This window comes from Gopherus flavomarginatus, chromosome 14, assembly GCF_025201925.1.
Source record: "Gopherus flavomarginatus isolate rGopFla2 chromosome 14, rGopFla2.mat.asm, whole genome shotgun sequence".
Classification (NCBI taxonomy): domain Eukaryota; kingdom Metazoa; phylum Chordata; order Testudines; family Testudinidae; genus Gopherus; species Gopherus flavomarginatus.
Window position 1 is genome coordinate 4550984 of NC_066630.1, and position 17848 is coordinate 4568831.

Consider the following 17848-nt stretch of genomic DNA (forward strand, 5'->3'; position numbering starts at 1 on the left):
CAGCACTTTTATTTTCAAGTGCAAATCTGGAATTCTTTGGAGCTTGACCTCGAAGGCTTTGGAAATGAACAAACAATTTGTTCCCCTCACAGCTCAGTAGGTTCTGGAGGAATTCCTAGATTCCAAGGCCAGAAGGAACCACTGTGCCCATCTAGTCTTGAGAACATGTGTGTCAAGAAAGGGGGAAGAGGGCGTGATGGCCATCCGCCATGCATACAGTTATACAGGCACGTGCGCTGACTTTTGCCGACACTCATCCCCTGGCACGGTACACGTGCACACACTAACACACGCACATGTGGGCCATGCAGTTACCCGCCATACAATCCAATTGACTTCAGAGGGGTGGCACTGGGGCGATGCCGGGTGCTAGCTGGACTGAATTTGGCCGCTTGTGCTAACCAGTGTGTGTGGCTGTCCCTGCCTCTGCTTCTGGCTGGCACAAGGACTCTGTCACCCTGACAGGCTCCCACGCTGGGGAGAGGCTTGCCCAGCGATTCATGACAAATGATGAGTGCTTGAGTAGAAGCCAAGGAGAGTAGGGCGATCTGCTTAGGGCGGCAGGCAGTTAGGATGTGTGTATACGTGCTCACATGCAGATGGACTGACACTCACAGAGTATGTGCACATTTGCACAATCACGCTGATGCACACTTAGGAACAGATTCCGTTACCCTTTTCCCCACCGAGTATCATCTTACTCCAGTGTGAGCAAGAGACTCATCACCTGGCCCGTGTCTGTACCCATGTACAAGCATGCTAACATACCACCTGCATTCACAGCTCCACTCCCCCCAAACCCGCACAGATACCCCTGCCTGCCTGCATTACAAACACGACGTCTCCTTTAAACCTCCCAAGTCTCTGCAGATGACAGTTCCCTGGACATGCCGGGACTTCTGTTGGTTCCCATCTGCCGCGGGAGGCTCTCAGCTGCTGTTTGGCTCTGTGCTGTCACTCAGGCCGGTATTTATAAATAAAGCAGGAAACGCGTGGAGCTCAGTTTTCCATGCCAGGCCCAGTTCCCAGGGCCCGACGTGTGCAGGAATGCTGCCATTGGGCAGAAGGAGGTGCAGTCCTTCACGTGATCCCTCTCACCCCTCCACACTTCCAAAAGCAGCGTGGCCAGGGGTTGGGTTGCAACTACCCAATTTGGTTCCTACCAGAGCCCCCTGTCCCAGGGCCTGAAGCACAGAATCAGGGCCCTTCTGACCCAGAATCTTACTGACACTGGTTGATTTCCACTCTTAGGGAAGGTCAGTCTTTTTGGCTGCATCCCTCATTTAGGCTGCTCTCTGCCTTAACTTACGCTCCCCAGCCCACAGCACCAACTCTCTCCATAACGTGGCAGGGCTCAGCAAAGGGACTGTGTGAAAATGACCCCTGTTTACTCCCAGCCTTGCTCCCCCGTGCATCGGCTGATGCACCGCTGCTCTGTGTCCTGACCGACGCACGTTCCCAGTGCCGTCAGTCAGTGGGACAGAGCCCGAGCAGCTGCGGAGGAGCGGTGGGGATCCCAGAGCCTGGGAGGGAGAAGAGAGACAGAGCTGAGAGGTGGCTGCTCTCTGTCTCTGTCGCCAGAGGCTCTGCGCTGAGCCTTGGAAACGCTCACTCGGAGCCAGGTTTCGAACCCATTCCCCCCACTGGTGCGTGTGAGGAATCCTGTCCTAGTCGATGGGATGATTCCAGAGGGAGCCCTGGATGACCTGTGGAATGCCCATCACCACAGCATCAGGGCACAGGGCAAAGATTAGATGCAACCCAGCAATAGGTCACCTTGTCAACAGCAGGCAGCACAAACCCAGCCTCCTTATGTTTCCCAAGCCCACCAGAAATAGCTCATTGATCATCCACGGCCCAAGGGATAATCCACCCGACGCCATGTTGGGAGATCAGTAAGGCTGGCTGGATTGCTGCCGAAGCTCCTGTTGAGGGAGTAGTGTAAGCAGCTGAGTAGGACGCGGGAGCTCCCGAGGGCTAATTCTGCCTCGGACACCAATTCCCACCCCCTGCCCACAGCGTGCTTGGGCCCAGCCCTGCGCCTCAGTCCCCCTTGTGCTCCCCCTGGGACATGGAGATAATGATGCTCTGAATTTACCCAGAGCACAGGGGGCCAACAGCCCCCGGGATTAGCCCATCATTCACTGAACTCCAGCCGTTCAGAGCGAGGAAGCAAAGTGCCGTGGACATCTCGCCCTACCTGCATCACAAACACGCTCATCTGAGCAGGTACCAAACGGGCCAGTGCTAGGGTCGCTGGGGCTAGGAACCAGCCATTTGGAGCCACTGGAGATGAAAATCCAAGCTGTGAATCTGAATCCCTTTTCCATGGCCTGGGACTGAAGGTGGCCTGACCGACGTTCTTCGAGCTTCTCAGGCCAGATGCGCTGCTGGGGTCAATCAGCAGAATGCTGCACTGATCGACACCAGCTGAGGGCCTGGCCCTTTCTCCTTTGCCTTTGGAGGAAATCTGGCAATGTTCAAGCCAAACCAATTGGGGTGGGGCTAAGCAGCTGATTGCCACCCTAGCAATGAAGAGGGCACTGCCACTCCAGAACAACTCCCTTCCCGAAGCGGCTCTAGGCGAGGGCCATTACTGGAGTGTTACTCACCTGAAGTTTGCCTGCATCTGTTCCCCCATCATCTCTGCCTGTCACCTGCAAATCTGCCTGCTGCTCAGACATCCATTACCCTCCCCCTTGGGCCAGTGTCTCTGGAGCAGTGGGGCCTGGACGACCCCCCCTTCCCTTGGGACCAAAGGCTGCCCTTCAATCTCACCAGATTTGCCACAGAAGCTGGAGCCTTCCCTCGCGATCATGTGAGCCCATTGTGCCCCATGGCACCCTGGCTCCAGAAGTGAGCCGGGCAGTCGGCTCCTTTCACCTGCGGTGCAGTCAGCCGTGGCAGCCTCAGTAGCTCATTGATTCAAGCGAGCAGCCCACGGGGATCGTCACCCTGAGCTTCTGTTGGCTTTAACGGAGGTTCGGCTCGGCTCGGGGTGCACCAAGTGTGATTGAGCATCGCAGTCTGAGACGCAGGGCTCCTGGCACACCGGAAATGTGTTCTTTTGCATCCCCAAGCCCCTGCATACAACAATAACTTTGAATTTCTATGAGCTCTAGCAGGGGAGACAACAGGATTCCATGCAGGGAGAAAGAGAGAGGCCACTGAAACTCTGAATGAAAAATTCCATGCCTCTTCGGTGAGTGACCCCAAAACAAGCGCGAAAACCCTCACGCCCTTTCGTTTCCTGGCTCCGAATGCCCTGTCTGTGTAAACCTGCTGGTTTCCATCTCCGTGAGGGCATTAGAACAGCAGCTGGATGTCAGCTGATCAGCGAGGGGTAACTGATTTTGCAGCCATATCTCCATTAAAGGGGGTTGACTTTTAAAGGTGGAGGTGAAACACACTGGGAAGTTATCTCCCAGCTCCTGCACAGCACATCAGTTCTGGTATTTCCCCGGCACCATGTGCTCTGCCCTGGCTAAAGATGGGTCATAATTTCCCCCATAAGCCCTTTCCTTGCAGAGGCTTGTTTTTCACGGGCAGCCACAGCAATGCCCGGCCTGGGCTCCAGTCGGTTTCATTTGCAACCCTGCATACAACTGCTGCACTAGGTCATTGCTTGTTTCCATCGAACGCGTCCCTCTGGCGTGCAGTTTGCTGAGCTGGCCTTTAATCGATGGCACTGGGGGCTATTTCCTGAAGGTGGTGGGGGGAGAAGAGTCTTTCCATTGCTTTGCAATCACAGCCCAAGGGAAGAGTCCCTGGAGTTGATTGATTGTTTCTTCCTTGCTGGCTGTGTGTGCTAATATTTAACTGCCTCACGGCAGCCCCAGCATTGCCCTCCTCTCTTGGTGTTCAGATGCCCAGCTTTGGAATTGCAGCAGCCCATGGTGAGGCACCTGCCACACACAGGTGTTCGGGGACTGTCATGGCAGATATGCCGGGAGGCAGGGCTGCGATGTGATTTCCAGATAAGCCCCATGCCAGGAGTTAAGACCTGGTGAATAGTATTCAAACAACGTATTTTTTTATCGATTTTTAAAATGGCCTTTTGTCAAAAATGGAAATGTTTGTAAAAATTGTCTTTTACATTTATTTCCATCTTTTTTTCCAGCAAAACCCCAAACTACAGTTGGGGGCGGGGGGAGGAGTAGGGGGTAGGTTTGTTCTTTTCCACGCCTTTTTCCATGGCAAAAGACAGAGAAAGGGGGAAATAAACAAGAACAAACCCCAGAACCTTTTCAGAATCCCGACGTTTGATTTTCTGAACGTTGCTGAAGTAGCCGAAAACGCGTTCCTGTTCCACCTCCCCAGAATGCTAGCGAGTTTGAAGCTTTCCGTTGGGGGGTGACAGTTCTGCTGTTGTGCTGCCGGCCCGCTGAGGCTGCCTGTGCATGTTCCATGTCACAGCTCGTCCTGTGGGCCAGGCACAGAGCAGTGGGGTGATCCGGAGAGGAAATCCCAGCTGTGGGAGCAGCCCCAGGCCTGGGTGTCGATCCCATGGACTCAGTGCCTGCCCATGAACCAGGCATGTGGTAAATGGGGGCTAGAGGGCAGGACCTTCCATGAAATCTTGATGCTGAACCTGAATTCAGCTTTTCAAGCATATGCGTAAGTGACACAGGCAGCTCCACTGCCTCCCTGGAGATACTGGGACTTGGCCTCTTTTTTCAGCCACCCCGTGCCCACCCACGACCCGTTGTTCCCCCGCAGGACATTACAGGGCCGTGGTGCATTGGGACAAGGGAGAGGATCAGTGGCTTTAGCTGTGTCAATGAGGAAGTTCTGCAGGCAGGGATCATGTTTGTGTTTGGTCTTTGTACAGCATCTGGCACAATGGGGTCCTGGGCCATGACTGGGGCTCCTAGGCTGTACCATAATATACCTAATAATGCCCAGCACCTGGCGCCTTGGGGTCCTGGGCCATGACTGGGGCTCCTAGGCTGTACCATAATATACCTAATAATGCCCAGTGCCTGGCACCTTGGGGTCCTGGGCCATGACTGGGGCTCCTAGGCTGTACCATAATATACCTAATAATGCCCAGTGCCTGGCACCTTGGGGTCCTGGGCCATGACTGGGGCTCAGGCAGTACCGTAATACACCTAATAACATACAGCCCCTGGCACCATGGGGTCCTGGGCCATGACTGGGTTCCCTGGCACTACCGTAATACACCTAATAAATAATACTACACTTTTGAGGAAGGTTGGCCTCGTGATTAAGGCACCAGTCTGGGACTTGGGGACCTGGGTTCAATTCCTGGCTCTGCCCCAGACACCCTGGCAAATCATTTAATCTTGCTGTGCCTCAGTTTCCCCTCTGTGACATAGGGAGAGTGACCCTTCCCTGCCTCACCAGGTGCTATGAAGCTACATCTGTAAAGGCTGCTGAGAGTGCCACTGCAAAGCCTGCAAGCATGGCCAGTGTCCCACTTCCCTCTCCTTGGCCTCCGCTGGAGTTGCCTCCCAAAGCCCCTGTTTCTTGGCCTGTGGACGGCGAAGGGGAGGCCGGCCCAAGACCGAGGCTCCAGCTCTGGCTCCTTTCCAAAGCTCTCTCCATAACATGTAGCCCTGTGTCTGGGGGGAGCTTTCAGCAGACGCAGAAACTGATCCTGCCTGAGCATGGAGGGGGAGCTGCAGGGAGGAGGTTTGAAGCGGGGGTGGAGGGAGAGACGAGGGACCTATAACAGACAAGGCATCCACTGTCTGGGAAACTAATTACACCTCCTGCAATAGTGTACAGCTGTTTGCATTTTCAAAGTTACTTCAGCTAACTTGTGGGCTAGCGCGAGGGGAGCAGGCTTGGTGTGAATGGCCGGCTCTGCCTTTCATGCGCTCTTGGGGCTGGCTGGTCTCTCGCAATCCCACTGGTGGGGATTTAATAAAACTGATTAGGAATAATAGCGGTCATTAATAGCGGTCTTATCACTCGGGTGCTGGAAGAGAAAGGCGGAGCAGGCATGACCGTGAACTTTAAAGGGACTTTGGGGCTCTGGGAGGAGAGATCCTCAGCGATTTAACTGGAGAAGAATTTCCCTGAAAAAGCAATTGGTGTATGTGTGCGTCCATTGCTGGGCTCTTGTCAGAGTTCCCACGCGAAAATGCTCAACAGCATTTGTGTGCACGTGTTTTCCCATCTCTGCTGGGGCTGCTGTTACAACGCTGTTTGCATAACCGCGTGTGTAACGGTACCGCAACCCCAGTTAGACAGGCTGGGATTCCACAGCCCTTGGGCCTGCAGGCACCTCATTCACTTGGGCGATGACTGCAACTGCCAGCGTAGATCAGGTTGCTGTGAAAGGAACTGGTAGATGTGCCCGGGCACTCACCCAGCCTGCATATGGGCAGGTTTTGAGAAGCTGGCCTTTAAATAATGAGACATTGTTTCCTGGGACTTAAGGCAAAACTCGGTATCAGTTTCAAAGCCCTGTTTGATAGGTAGGAGGATTGAATCAGAGGTCACAGTCTGTGAGCTCCAGGCTGCTACGCCTGCCTCGGAAAGGGGGCAGAGCTTGCTTCTTCCCCTGGGCGGGGCTGGAGCTGCTGGATGGAGTGTGGCATGGGGCCCATGGCTTCCCAAGCCCTCCCCACTCCTGTTGGAGAGGCTCGTGCTGGTAGCTCGCTGAGTGCCAGGGCCATCCCTGTGATGCACAGGAGAGGGGAGAGGCCCTTTTCTGCTCTCCGCACAGCCACACCCAGTGACTTGCCCAGATGGCGTCTTTGTCTGAGCTGGGGCTAGAACTCAGGACCTATCAGCCCTGCAGGCCATATCATCTTGTGATGGTGAGACACATCTCTTGAGTGCCTGGCAAGTGGCTGATATTCTGGCTCAGTGGCACTGGCGTACCAAGTGAGTGGCCGGGCGGGCCAGTGCGGGGCTGTTTCTCATTGCCATGGCAGCAGCGGCCTGCTGTCTGTGCACACAAAGCATGCATTGCATGCCCCAGGCCGGCTGTGCCCGTGGGGCGAACCTATCCAGCTTCTGAATGTGTCCGCAGGGCACCATTCTGTAGAACAAGAGGGTGTCCTCTGTGCAGCGTGGTCTCCCCTGCACTGTACGTGCAAGGCTGTGCTGCACGGAGGCGGCCATTTTGCATGCAGATGTAGAACCACGTGCCTGACTAAAAATGGCATGGCCCGCCACAGCCCGGCAATCACAGCCTCCCTGCTGCTATAGGCCTGGCACCATCTCAGGCTGTGCCCGTGTAACCCACTCACCGCCTGGCTGTCGTGTTCTGGCCCATCTGGTGGCACCGAGACCACTCAGAGAGAGAGAAAATGACTTTGCTCTACAGCCTTAGCTAGCAGCCACTTGGCTTTTAGCTCCTGCAGTAGAGGCTCATGCACTAAACTCCAGAGGTCCCAGGTTCAATCCCGCCCACCGCCGACCTGGGTCTGTTGGTGTTACACCAGCCTGTGGCTGTGGGGGCTGGCATTTGGCAAGGGCTGGTTGATGCAGGCAGGGGCACAGCTTACCTCATCTTCTGCACAGAGGTCGGGAGGGACAGCGAGGCTAATTGGTGCTGTGGGAACAGCCTCCCGGGGGGCTGCTAAGTGCTTTCCTGCACCTCGGAGGAAGTGAGGAGCTTGGCACGAGCGCACCCTGATCATGTGCCCGCTCCCCACTACAGAGATCTGCCTGCTCTGTGCACCAAAGAGCTGCCATTTGCCATGCTGGACGCCCCCTTCCCACCTCTGCTTGAGTGAAATCCTTGGGAGTGTCAGTTTCCTGCAGAACCTGGGAAGCTCGTCTATAAAACCTTGTTCTCTTCCCGTTTAGGCCCAGCCCCGGCTTTGGTCACTGCGCAGGCCCCAATAACATCTTGCTCTGATTAAGACCAGGCTTTATTTAGCCTGGACAATGTATTCATGCAGGGTTCAATTAATCTTACAACAGTTGCAGTGGATTAAGAATGCACATTAGATTAGTTTATCAGTGGTGCCTGCATGCGAATAAGCCCCCGAGTTCTCCTGATCCTATAAAGGCAGTGACACCTCTAGGAGACGCTTGTCAGCCTCTAGCGAGGGGGGATGCTTTCCTTCTTTGGTTCTCACCAGGGCTCCAGCCGGGCCCCCAGACACAAGTTACTTTGACAGACCGCTGCAGCTGCCGCCACACTTGTGCCAGGCCATCAAACTCTAGTGCATCCTCTCTAACGGCGGAGAGAGAGAGAAATGGCCGTGGCAGCAGCTGATCTGAGTAGCAGGTTCTCTCACTTAAGCTTGTTTAGCGGCTGTCCTGTTTACTTGCTTCGTCTCTTCCCTGCCCCCCTTCCCCAGTCCCAGCCAGATCCCCATGCCACTCCAAAGCCTCCTCTGAACTGAGCCGTGGCTGAATCCCAGGGAAACCGCAGCCCTGTTGAGATGCTAAGAAAGAGCTCGAGGGATGCAGTGTGCAGGGCCAAGCAGTCCTGCTTTGGCCACGTAGGGTGATACATTGCTTTAGCCCACTGCCCTCCGCAGGGATTGTCGTGGGGCTCACTCCTTGGGGCTGCAGCTGGGGAATAGGGCCACCTGCTCGGATGCCCCCTTCTGTCTCACGCTCCAGGATTTGCAGTGCTCCCCTTTATGCGTTGGGATGATCCCTCCTCCTGGCTTAGGGGGCTCCCTTTTCACAGCTGGGTCAGTGTGTCTTTTCCAGGGTATCAGAGTCTCACTGGACGATCTGTCCCAGGCAATCTTCCCTTCTACTGCAGGTTGGGGAATGCGACACACTCTGCTCCGGGCTTCAGCTCAGGGACCCAGGGCCGGCACTTCCATTTAGGCGACCTAGGCGGTTGCGTAGGGCACCAGGATTTGGGAGGGCAGCAGACTGCTGCGGTGGATCTCCCGCAGGCGTGCCTGCGTTGGGCCCACTGGTCCCGCGGCTCCGGTGGACCTGCCGCAGGCGTGCCACAGGACCAGCGGACTGTCCGCAGGAACGCCTGCGGCAGGTCCACCGGAGCCACAAGACCAGCGGACTGTCCGCAGGAACGCCTGCGGCAGGTCCACCGGAGCCACAAGACCAGCGGACTGTCCGCAGGAACGCCTGCGGCAGGTCCACCGGAGCCACAGGACCAGCGGACTGTCCGCAGGAACGCCTGCGGCAGGTCCACCGGAGCCACAGGACCAGCGGACTGTCCGCAGGAACGCCTGTGGCAGGTCCACCAGAGCCGCGGGACCAGAGGACCGTCCGCAGGAAGGCTTGCGGGAGGTCCACCGGAGCCGCAGGACCAGCGGACTGTTTGCAGGAAGGCTTGCGGGAGGTCCACCGGAGCCGCGGGACCAGCGGACTGTCCGCAGGAACGCCTGCGGCAGGTCCACCGGAGCCGCGGGACCAGCGGACTGTCTGCAGGAACGCCTGCGGCAGGTCCACCGGAGCCACAGGACCAGCGGACTGTCCGCAGGAACGCCTCTGGCAGGTCCACCAGAGCCGCGGGACCGGATGACCGTCCGCAGGAAGGCTTGCGGGAGGTCCACCAGAGCCACAGGACCAGCGGACTGTCCGCAGGAACACCTGCGGCAGGTCCACCAGAGCCACAGGACCAGCGGACTGTCCGCAGGAACGCCTGAGGCAGGTCCACCAGAGCCACAGGACCAGCGGACTGTCCGCAGGAACGCCTGTGGCAGGTCCACCAGAGCCGCGGGACCGGAGGACCGTCAGCAGGAATGCCTGCGGCAGGTCCACCAGAGCCACAGGACCAGCGGACTGTCCGCAGGAACGCCTGCGGCAGGTCCACCAGAGCCACAGGACCAGCGGACTGTCCGCAGGAACGCCTCTGGCAGGTCCACCAGAGCCGCGGGACCGGATGACCGTCCGCAGGAAGGCTTGCGGGAGGTCCACCAGAGCCACAGGACCAGCGGACTGTCCGCAGGAACGCCTGCGGCAGGTCCACCAGAGCCACGGGACCAGCGGACTGTCCGCAGGAACGCCTGCGGCAGGTCCACCAGAGCCGCGGGACCGGAGGACCGTCAGCAGGAACGCCTGCGGCAGGTCCACCAGAGCCGCGGGACCGGAGGACCGTCAGCAGGAACGCCTGCGGCAGGTCCACCAGAGCCGCGGGACCGGAGGACCGTCAGCAGGAATGCCTGCGGCAGGTCCACCAGAGCCGCGGGACCGGAGGACCGTCAGCAGGAATGCCTCTGGCAGGTCCACCAGAGCCGCGGGACCGGAGGACTGTCCGCAGGAACGCTTGCGGCAGGTCCACCGGAGCCGCGGGACCAGCGGACTGTCCGCAGGAACGCCTGCGGCAGGTCCACCGGAGCCGCGGGACCGGAGGACTGTCCGCAGGAACGCCTGCGGCAGGTCCACCGGAGCCGCGGGACCAGCGGACCGTCCGCAGGAACGCCTGCGGCAGGTCCACCGGAGCCGCGGGACCAGCGGACTGTCCGCAGGAACGCCTGCGGCAGGTCCACCGGAGCCGCGGGACCAGCGGACCGTCCGCAGGAACGCCTGCGGCAGGTCCACCGGAGCCGCGGGACCGGAGGACCGTCCGCAGGAACGCCTGCGGCAGGTCCACCGGAGCCGCGGGACCGGAGGACCGTCCGCAGGAACGCCTGCGGCAGGTCCACCGGAGCCGCGGGACCGGAGGACCGTCCGCAGGAACGCCTGCGGCAGGTCCACCGGAGCCGCGGGACCGGAGGACCGTCCGCAGGAACGCCTGCGGCAGGTCCACCGGAGCCGCGGGACCAGAGGACCTGTCCGCAGGAACGCCTGCGGCAGGTCCACCGGAGCCGCGGGACCAGCGGACTGTCCGCAGGAACGCCTGCGGCAGGTCCACCGGAGCCGCGGGACCAGAGGACCGTCAGCAGGAATGCCTCTGGCAGGTCCACCAGAGCCGCGGGACCGGATGACTGTCCGCAGGAACGCTTGCGGCAGGTCCACCGGAGCCGCGGGACCAGGCGGACCTGTCCGCAGGAACGCCTGCGGCAGGTCCACCGGAGCCGCGGGACCAGCGGACTGTCCGCAGGAACGCCTGCGGCAGGTCCACCGGAGCCGCGGGACCAGCGGACTGTCCGCAGGAACGCCTGCGGCAGGTCCACCGGAGCCACGGGACCAGCGGACCTGTCCGCAGGAACGCCTGCGGCAGGTCCACCGGAGCTACAGGACCAGCGGACCAGTCCGCAGGAACGCCTGTGGCAGGTCCACCAGAGCCAGCAGGGACCAGGAGGACCTGTCCGCAGGAACGCCTGCGGCAGGTCCACCGGAGCCAGCAGGGACCAGCGGACTGTCCGCAGGAACGCCTGCGGCAGGTCCACCGGAGCCACAGGACAAGCGGACTGTCCGCAGGAACGCCTGCGGCAGGTCCACCAGAGCCGCGGGACCGGAGGACCGTCAGCAGGAAGGCTTGCGGGAGGTCCACCGGAGCCGCAGGACCAGCAGACTGTCTGCAGGAATGCCTGCGGCAGGTCCACCGGAGCCACAGGACCAGCGGACTGTCCGCAGGAACGCCTGCGGGAGGTCCACCGGAGCCGTGGGACCAGCGGACCATCCACAGGAACGCCTGCGGGAGGTCCACCGGAGCCATGGGACCGGCAAGCCGGCCCTGCGCCTAGGGCGCCAAAAACCCTGGCGCCGCTCCTGCAGGGACCCTACAATCAGCAGCCAGGGTCTGCTCCATCCTGGTTCTCACTGCTGTTTCCCTGGACTGCTTCCAACTCTGTCTTTATCAGGCTCCCTTCTCCACCATGCTGCCTGTACACCCCTCCTTGAGGGCCCAGGGCCCAGGGCTTCTGCTCTCCCCCTGGGCTTCTCCTTCTTTCCTCTGGAAGCCGCTTCCTGGCTTTATAGCAGCCCCCCTTGCTCCTATCCAGCTGGGCTCCACCCTCCCTCCCTTCTTCTCCCTCAGGTGTTGCCTGTTAGGTTAATCATTAACCAGACACGCCAAACCCACAACAAAACCAGAAATTGGGCTTGGTTTTGGCTTAACTGGCTTGTGAGTTAGTTTTTGGCGTGTAGCTTGTTGCTTCTGTTTTTTGATCAGCTCCTGGCAAGCAGGGGCAAGGTGGGGAGAGAGTCGGGGTGCACAGCGGGCCCAGTCCCAGTCTGCGGGCCAAGAAGATCTAGTCAAATAGAGTGTTGGGGTTCTTAGGAACTGGCTTGTTCTGGCCTTGCTTTGAAATGGGATTAGCTTAATGTTTGGCTTATTGTGAAAGTCGGGGGGCTTATTTACCGGGTGAACATTGCAACTGTGTCATTAACCTTTTCTGGGTTGCTGTGGGGGGGTGTGGGTGAACACCCCATCATAAGGATATTCCCTGGTAACAGCTGACAGGGATCCCGGGGACAAGGAATTCTGTAATCACTCCCCAACTACAGGTTATCTCTGACCTTCGGACACAACTAGTTTTAGGCAGCTGGGTGGGGAATTTGTCAAATGCACCTGATCCCTGACCCCCACTACCCTTCTCAGCATTAGATACTTAGAACAGGGACAGTTCACTTTGGGCTGGTCAACTTTCAACTTGTTTTTTAATTGTCTGTCACAACATGAGTATAGCATCAAATACAACAAAACAAACCGCAAAACGCAAAGTGATTTTAAAACTAGCCACGGCGGTGCTCTGTTTTGTTAAAAACCACTGCTGTGCTGCTCAGCATTAGAGACGTCAAATGAGCCAGTGCTTTGGGCTGCTTGTTTTTTGTTTCTGTGATGAAATTTCATTAAAATTGACAAAGTTTCAATTTCCAGGCCATGGCATTTTCTGGAGATGGAAACCCCTGGTGCTGGAAAACTTTCCACCAGCTCTGTCTTTGTGGCTTTGTTGGACAAGCGAGAGGTGGGAGGGGCAGGGAATTTTATTCCCAATGACCCAGAGAAGAGTTTAATCACAGGGAAGTTGTCGGGCTTCAGGCAGTGTGGCCAGTTCTCGCAGTGTTATTGTGATGATCGCGAGTTATGTTGTTTTCTTAAAGCCCCAGCTAGTCTCATCCTGGGATGATGTCACAATCTCGGCTCTTATTAAAAAAAGGTAAATTTCCCCTCTCCTGGTTTTGGAGAAAAGCCGGAAAACATGTCCTGAGTGACCCCTAAAGGCTCAAAAACCACGAGGCAAAGAAATGGAACCTCATATTTATGAAGTCTTTTAAATCCCCTGATGTTTTGGGGCCTGACTGGGGTTTTTTGAGTGCTTGGAGTCAATGATACATGAACGGATGCTCTCAAGGCACCCGTGGAACTGCCCTGGTTGCTGCGTGTATGTGAGCTGCTGCCTGCAGCAGCATGGCAACTAAAGCCCAATTTACTATCTGTGAATAATCACAGCCTGACAGTGTGATTCCTGGAACTCCAAACATAATTCCTGGGAAATGGCGAGGCATTCCAGCCAGCGACCCGGGGAGAATTCCTTCCCAACTGGCAGGTAACCAGCAGGGAGATTGCTGTGATGGTGTGTGCCATGGCGGAGATGGGTTCTCAGGGACGAGTGCCAAGATGACAGCATGCTGTGTGCATGCGTGACGCGTATCTCGATCTGTCAGGTGCATGTGTACAGGCCATATTGTGTGTGCTAACAGAGGTGAGTGTGTGTCTGTGAAGATGTGTGTGGACTGTGCATTCGTAGGTATGCGGGAAGACATGCGCATGGTACAGGATTTCCGGGGTGCGTAGATGGCTATGTGATCCAGTGTTGTGTGGCTGGATGAACATGTTTATCCTACAGTGCTGTGCGTATGGGCGGGAGGTGCTCTGTACAATATGTTGGTGTGCAGAGGCCTGGCTGGGCGAGAAAGTTCGGCCTTGTGATTTAAGCCACAGTTGCAGGGACTCAGGAGCTCTGGGTTCAGTACCCAGGTCTACCCCAGAGCCCCGGGGTGCCTGGGGCACGTCCCCTCAGGTTGAACGCTCCGCTGGAGTTAGGCACAAGCCTCAGTTTGGGGATCACTGCAATGCACAAAACTCCTGCTGAAACCCTGGAGGCACCAAAACTCGTTGGGTGTCAGTGGCTCTGCCTCAGGGCATGCGCGCTGGGGCCATCCGGACGCCCATCTCCCCACAGAGCAGGGGAAGAGCAGCATTCGGTGGCCTAACCCGCCTGATCTGCTAAGTGTGCTCAGAGGCTGCCTCGCGGCTCGGCCCCCATCGGCAAGCTCGCACAAGGCAGCCGGGGGAGGAGGCCTTGGAATGTTTAGCCCAGTGCTTCTTAGGGTTCTCAGCTGGGAGGTGGGAGAGTTGCTGGTTCAAATCCCCCCTCCACCTAACAGGGAGAAAGGATTTGAATGGGCCATGAGCGCCCTGACCCCAGGGTATAGGACAGTCTGATGTCGGGCCCCAGTCCCTCCCCTTGAAGCTGTTATGCTGCAGCTAAATACCGAATGAGCCCCTGGATCGGGGCTGGCTCCTGCGTCCCCACATCCTGGTAAGTGTGCCAACCACCAGGCAGCGGAGTCATGCTCGTGCTGGTGTGCTCTGCTCGCTTGCCCACTCTCTTGTCCAAACCACTCTTTGCAGGCCAGGGCGCACAAGCCCAAGCATGCCTGTGTCGCCTGGCGGTTAGAGCATTCGCCCAGGACGGGGCAGACCAGGAGCCAGTCTCCCTGCTCCATGGAGTCTTTCATTATTTATCCCCAGCGAACAGCTTCAAACAGGAGTGATGGAGGGAGCTCCGCAGCAGAACTTCCCAATGGTTAGAGCACATGCCTGAGCTGCGGCAAATCCCTTCTCCTCCTTTGGGGGAGGGGGCACCTGAGCCGGGGCGGGGGAAGGGAGTCTCCCACCTCCCAGATCAGTATCCTTGTCACTGAGCTAAAAGTTATGAGTGAGATCTGGCCTCGGCACTAGACACCTCCCTGCAGCCTGGACCTCGGTGCCTGCCTCTGAGCGCGGTGGGGCTGTGCACCAACCCCGGCTGGCATCTTCCCTTGGCTAGCGTAGGCGGCTTCCCGCCTAGTGTGCTGGCTTTTGTGAATCCCATCCCCAGGGTCCCGTCTTTCCGCGGTCTTCTGAGCTCTCTGCCCTTCGTCTCTCTGCGGGGAAAATGACACGTCCCTCTGCCACACCCGGTTGCTGTGAGGCTGAGCTCATGGATGGCCAGGGGCTCAGGTACAAGAAAGCTGAGCCTCCAAGACTCAGGGTATAGCTAGGACATGGCCCTCCATGACTCTGTGTAGGACCAGGTGATAATGCGTCTGCCCAGGAGCCCGAGGGTTCACTGCTCATTGGTGAAATTGCACTTTCCGTCTGGGGCAGGGAGGGCACTGGTCAGGTCTGACCCTTGTTGACTTCTCCTCCCGCCCTGCATCCACTGGGTCCCCGCTGCAGTAAACAGGAAGGGGACCTGAGAGCCGTCCACCTTGCCCCTTCAGTGATCTGAGTCTCGCCCTGCTCAGGAAGGAGGGCTGGGGTGACCTAGGCAGAGTTAGGAGCAAACATGCTCCCATTCCAGCCCCAAAACGTCAGCTTTTGGGGTTGTGGGAACTTGTAAAGCTCCTCTTCCTGCCATAGTCCTGAGCCAAGGAATATTGGCCATTTCACAGCCCAGAACGTTTGTGAAGTTCTCAGTGTATTGGGACAAATGCATTGTTGCTGGAAGAAATGTTCCCAGTTTGGTGTTTTGGAAATGTGGAGATTCCCCTGGACAAACGGGTCGGTTCTCACCATGGGAGAAGGGTCCTCGGGCGGAGGGGACCCTGAAATGGGCACATGAGTGGGGGCCTGTTTCAGTTCAAGGTGATGCCTTTCCAGTGGCATAGCCGTGTGCATTACGGGGCATGGAGCCATGTGCTCCTCTTGCTGATGTGAATCGGGAATAACTGCCCATGTGAGAGGAGAAACACGTGTGTTTTGATTGGGTGCAATGCAAAGAGGTCTGCATGGCTGCCACCTCCCATGAGGGCCTGACCCACAGGCCATTGCAGACCAGGGCAAGATGCACACTGGCTCCAGTAGGCGTTAGGTCCGCGTCTGGGAGAGGGAAGGATCAGCAGCCTGGGTTTAGCCAGTGCTGCCTCTCTGGCCATGTGGCCCAGCGACCCCGATCCACTGCACTCACCAGTGTCTCGCTCTGTGCGTCTCTGCCCCTTGCAGGTAGTGCAGAGAAGAAGAAGGCAGCCACAATGCCTGACTCGCCGGCTGACGTGAAGACTCAGTCCAGATCGACACCCCCCAACATGCCTCCTCCACCGCCAGCCGTCACACAGGGAGCCACGCGGCACCCCTCCTTCACGCCAAACACCAGTGAGTAGCCAGGGCAGCCAGGGCTGGGGAGAGGCGAGGGGCTGGGACGCAGTGAGCAGACTTGGGGCCGGATCCTGTCACCTGGAAAGGGTACTCCCCGAGAGGGCTCTGTGCATATGGGCCCTGTTACAGCTGCTCCTGGGCAGGACGCAATGGGGAGGGGAAGGGAAGGGTAGGGAGCATCTTCTCCCCATCCCTGCCCCAACATTCTCCTGCAGAAGCCAGCCATGCGTCCCTGGCTTGTGCCCGCGTGGCACCATGCAGGGCTCAGCTGGGGCTGCCGTGCGCATTGCCCCCCTTAAAGGGGCAGGCTGGGCAGGTGGGGCCTGGCCAGCCCCGCAGCCAATGCTCTTCATGAGCACACACCCGTAGGCAGGCCTAACACCTCTCCTCCATCACCGCCCTTGCTGGGACACACCCCTCTGCGTTAGCCTCGTGCTGTGGAGAGAGAGTAACTGCTCTCGTCCTCGGCCGGACCTTTGTTCCTTATTTATTTACATCTCTAAAAAGGACACAAAGCACCTGCCCTTCTCAGCACCATCCTGCTCAAAGTGCTCCCAGCTGTTAGGGAAGTATGGTTATCCTCTTGTCACAGAGGGGGAAACTGAGGCACAAAGAGGGGGTAGGTGATTTGTCCATGGTCACCCACTGAGTCAATGTCCTGACTGCCAGCGCCCACCCCTCGCCTCCCACTCTAACGACAAGACAACACTCTCTCCAATACAGAAACAGCTGGAACCGGTTGGGAAATTATGAATATTTTCCGTGAAAAACTGAGGAAGAAACAAAACATTTGGGGAAGGGTTTTTGTTGTAATTTTTCGGGGGGGGGGGGGGGGAATCAGTTTTTCAACCAAAAAGCAAAAAAGCAACAAGCGCTCCGGTGTTCTCACTTCTGCTGCTGATAAAGCTGAAAATTTCCTGAGACACAAAAACTTCCCACCAAATATTTTGTTAGAAAAAAAGGCCAAATTATTGTTAGCAGCAAAAAAATTATGAATGCAAAATGTCAAGCAGCTGTAGGAAGAATCGGAGGTGGGAAATGAGAGAGAGAGGGCAGCAAACCTCAAGCTGGAAAGCCACGAACAGAGGGGAACTCCCCTCTGGTGCCAAGTCACTGCGGCACTGGGCTGGACTTAGCAGTGCCAGAATCCGGTCTGGAATGAGCTGTTAACCCGGTGCTCCCCATCAAATCATTGTGGTGGGATCTGGGGTTACCAGTTGCAGGCTCCGGGCACTGGTGTGTTCTCTGCTTTCTCTGGGGGGATAAGGGGACCCAGGCCAGTTTAATTTCTCTCCTATCACCAGGCACGGCGCGGCTGGTGCCTTGATAGGTTGTCTTGGATCTCATCCACCTCCTTTCTCCTAAGACTTGCAGCCTCTTTCATCTCTTTTCAAACAAACAAAGCTGTCACACAGCTCGGCGCTGGGGGTGCCAGGAGCGCATGCCGCGGGGGCACTCCCTCGCATGCCAGCGGCCCCTGTTACATGGTTAAGCTGCACTCTCGGAAGGTTGGGGACAGTCTCCTCCCAGGAGGGGGATGGAAAGCTAGAGGTCAGGCCGGCGTGGCAGGCGAGTGACCTGGAGAAAACCTGCCCCCTAGAGCACATAGCCACAGACTGGCAAGATCGGGGCAGCCTGTGTGGAGCCGGTCCCATGGGGAAGGATGGAACAGGAGCAGTTGTC

The 17848-nt window shown here is 57.7% G+C and overlaps 1 protein-coding gene across 12 annotated transcripts in view; it reads left to right on the forward strand.

Annotated features, from left to right (window-relative positions):
- Nucleotides 1–17848, forward strand: part of CBFA2T3 (CBFA2/RUNX1 partner transcriptional co-repressor 3) — a 112326-nt gene that overhangs the window by 66578 nt on the left and 27900 nt on the right. For 6 of the 12 annotated variants that reach the window (XM_050922642.1, XM_050922640.1, XM_050922644.1 and 3 more), the window contains exons 2-3: nucleotides 14558–14612; nucleotides 16013–16162. In XM_050922642.1, the coding sequence (XP_050778599.1) occupies nucleotides 14558–14612; nucleotides 16013–16162 (205 nt within the window). The remainder of the gene's footprint in view (nucleotides 1–14557; nucleotides 14613–16012; nucleotides 16163–17848) is intronic. The other 6 variants (XM_050922641.1, XM_050922646.1, XM_050922649.1 and 3 more) reach the window with 1 other exon arrangement.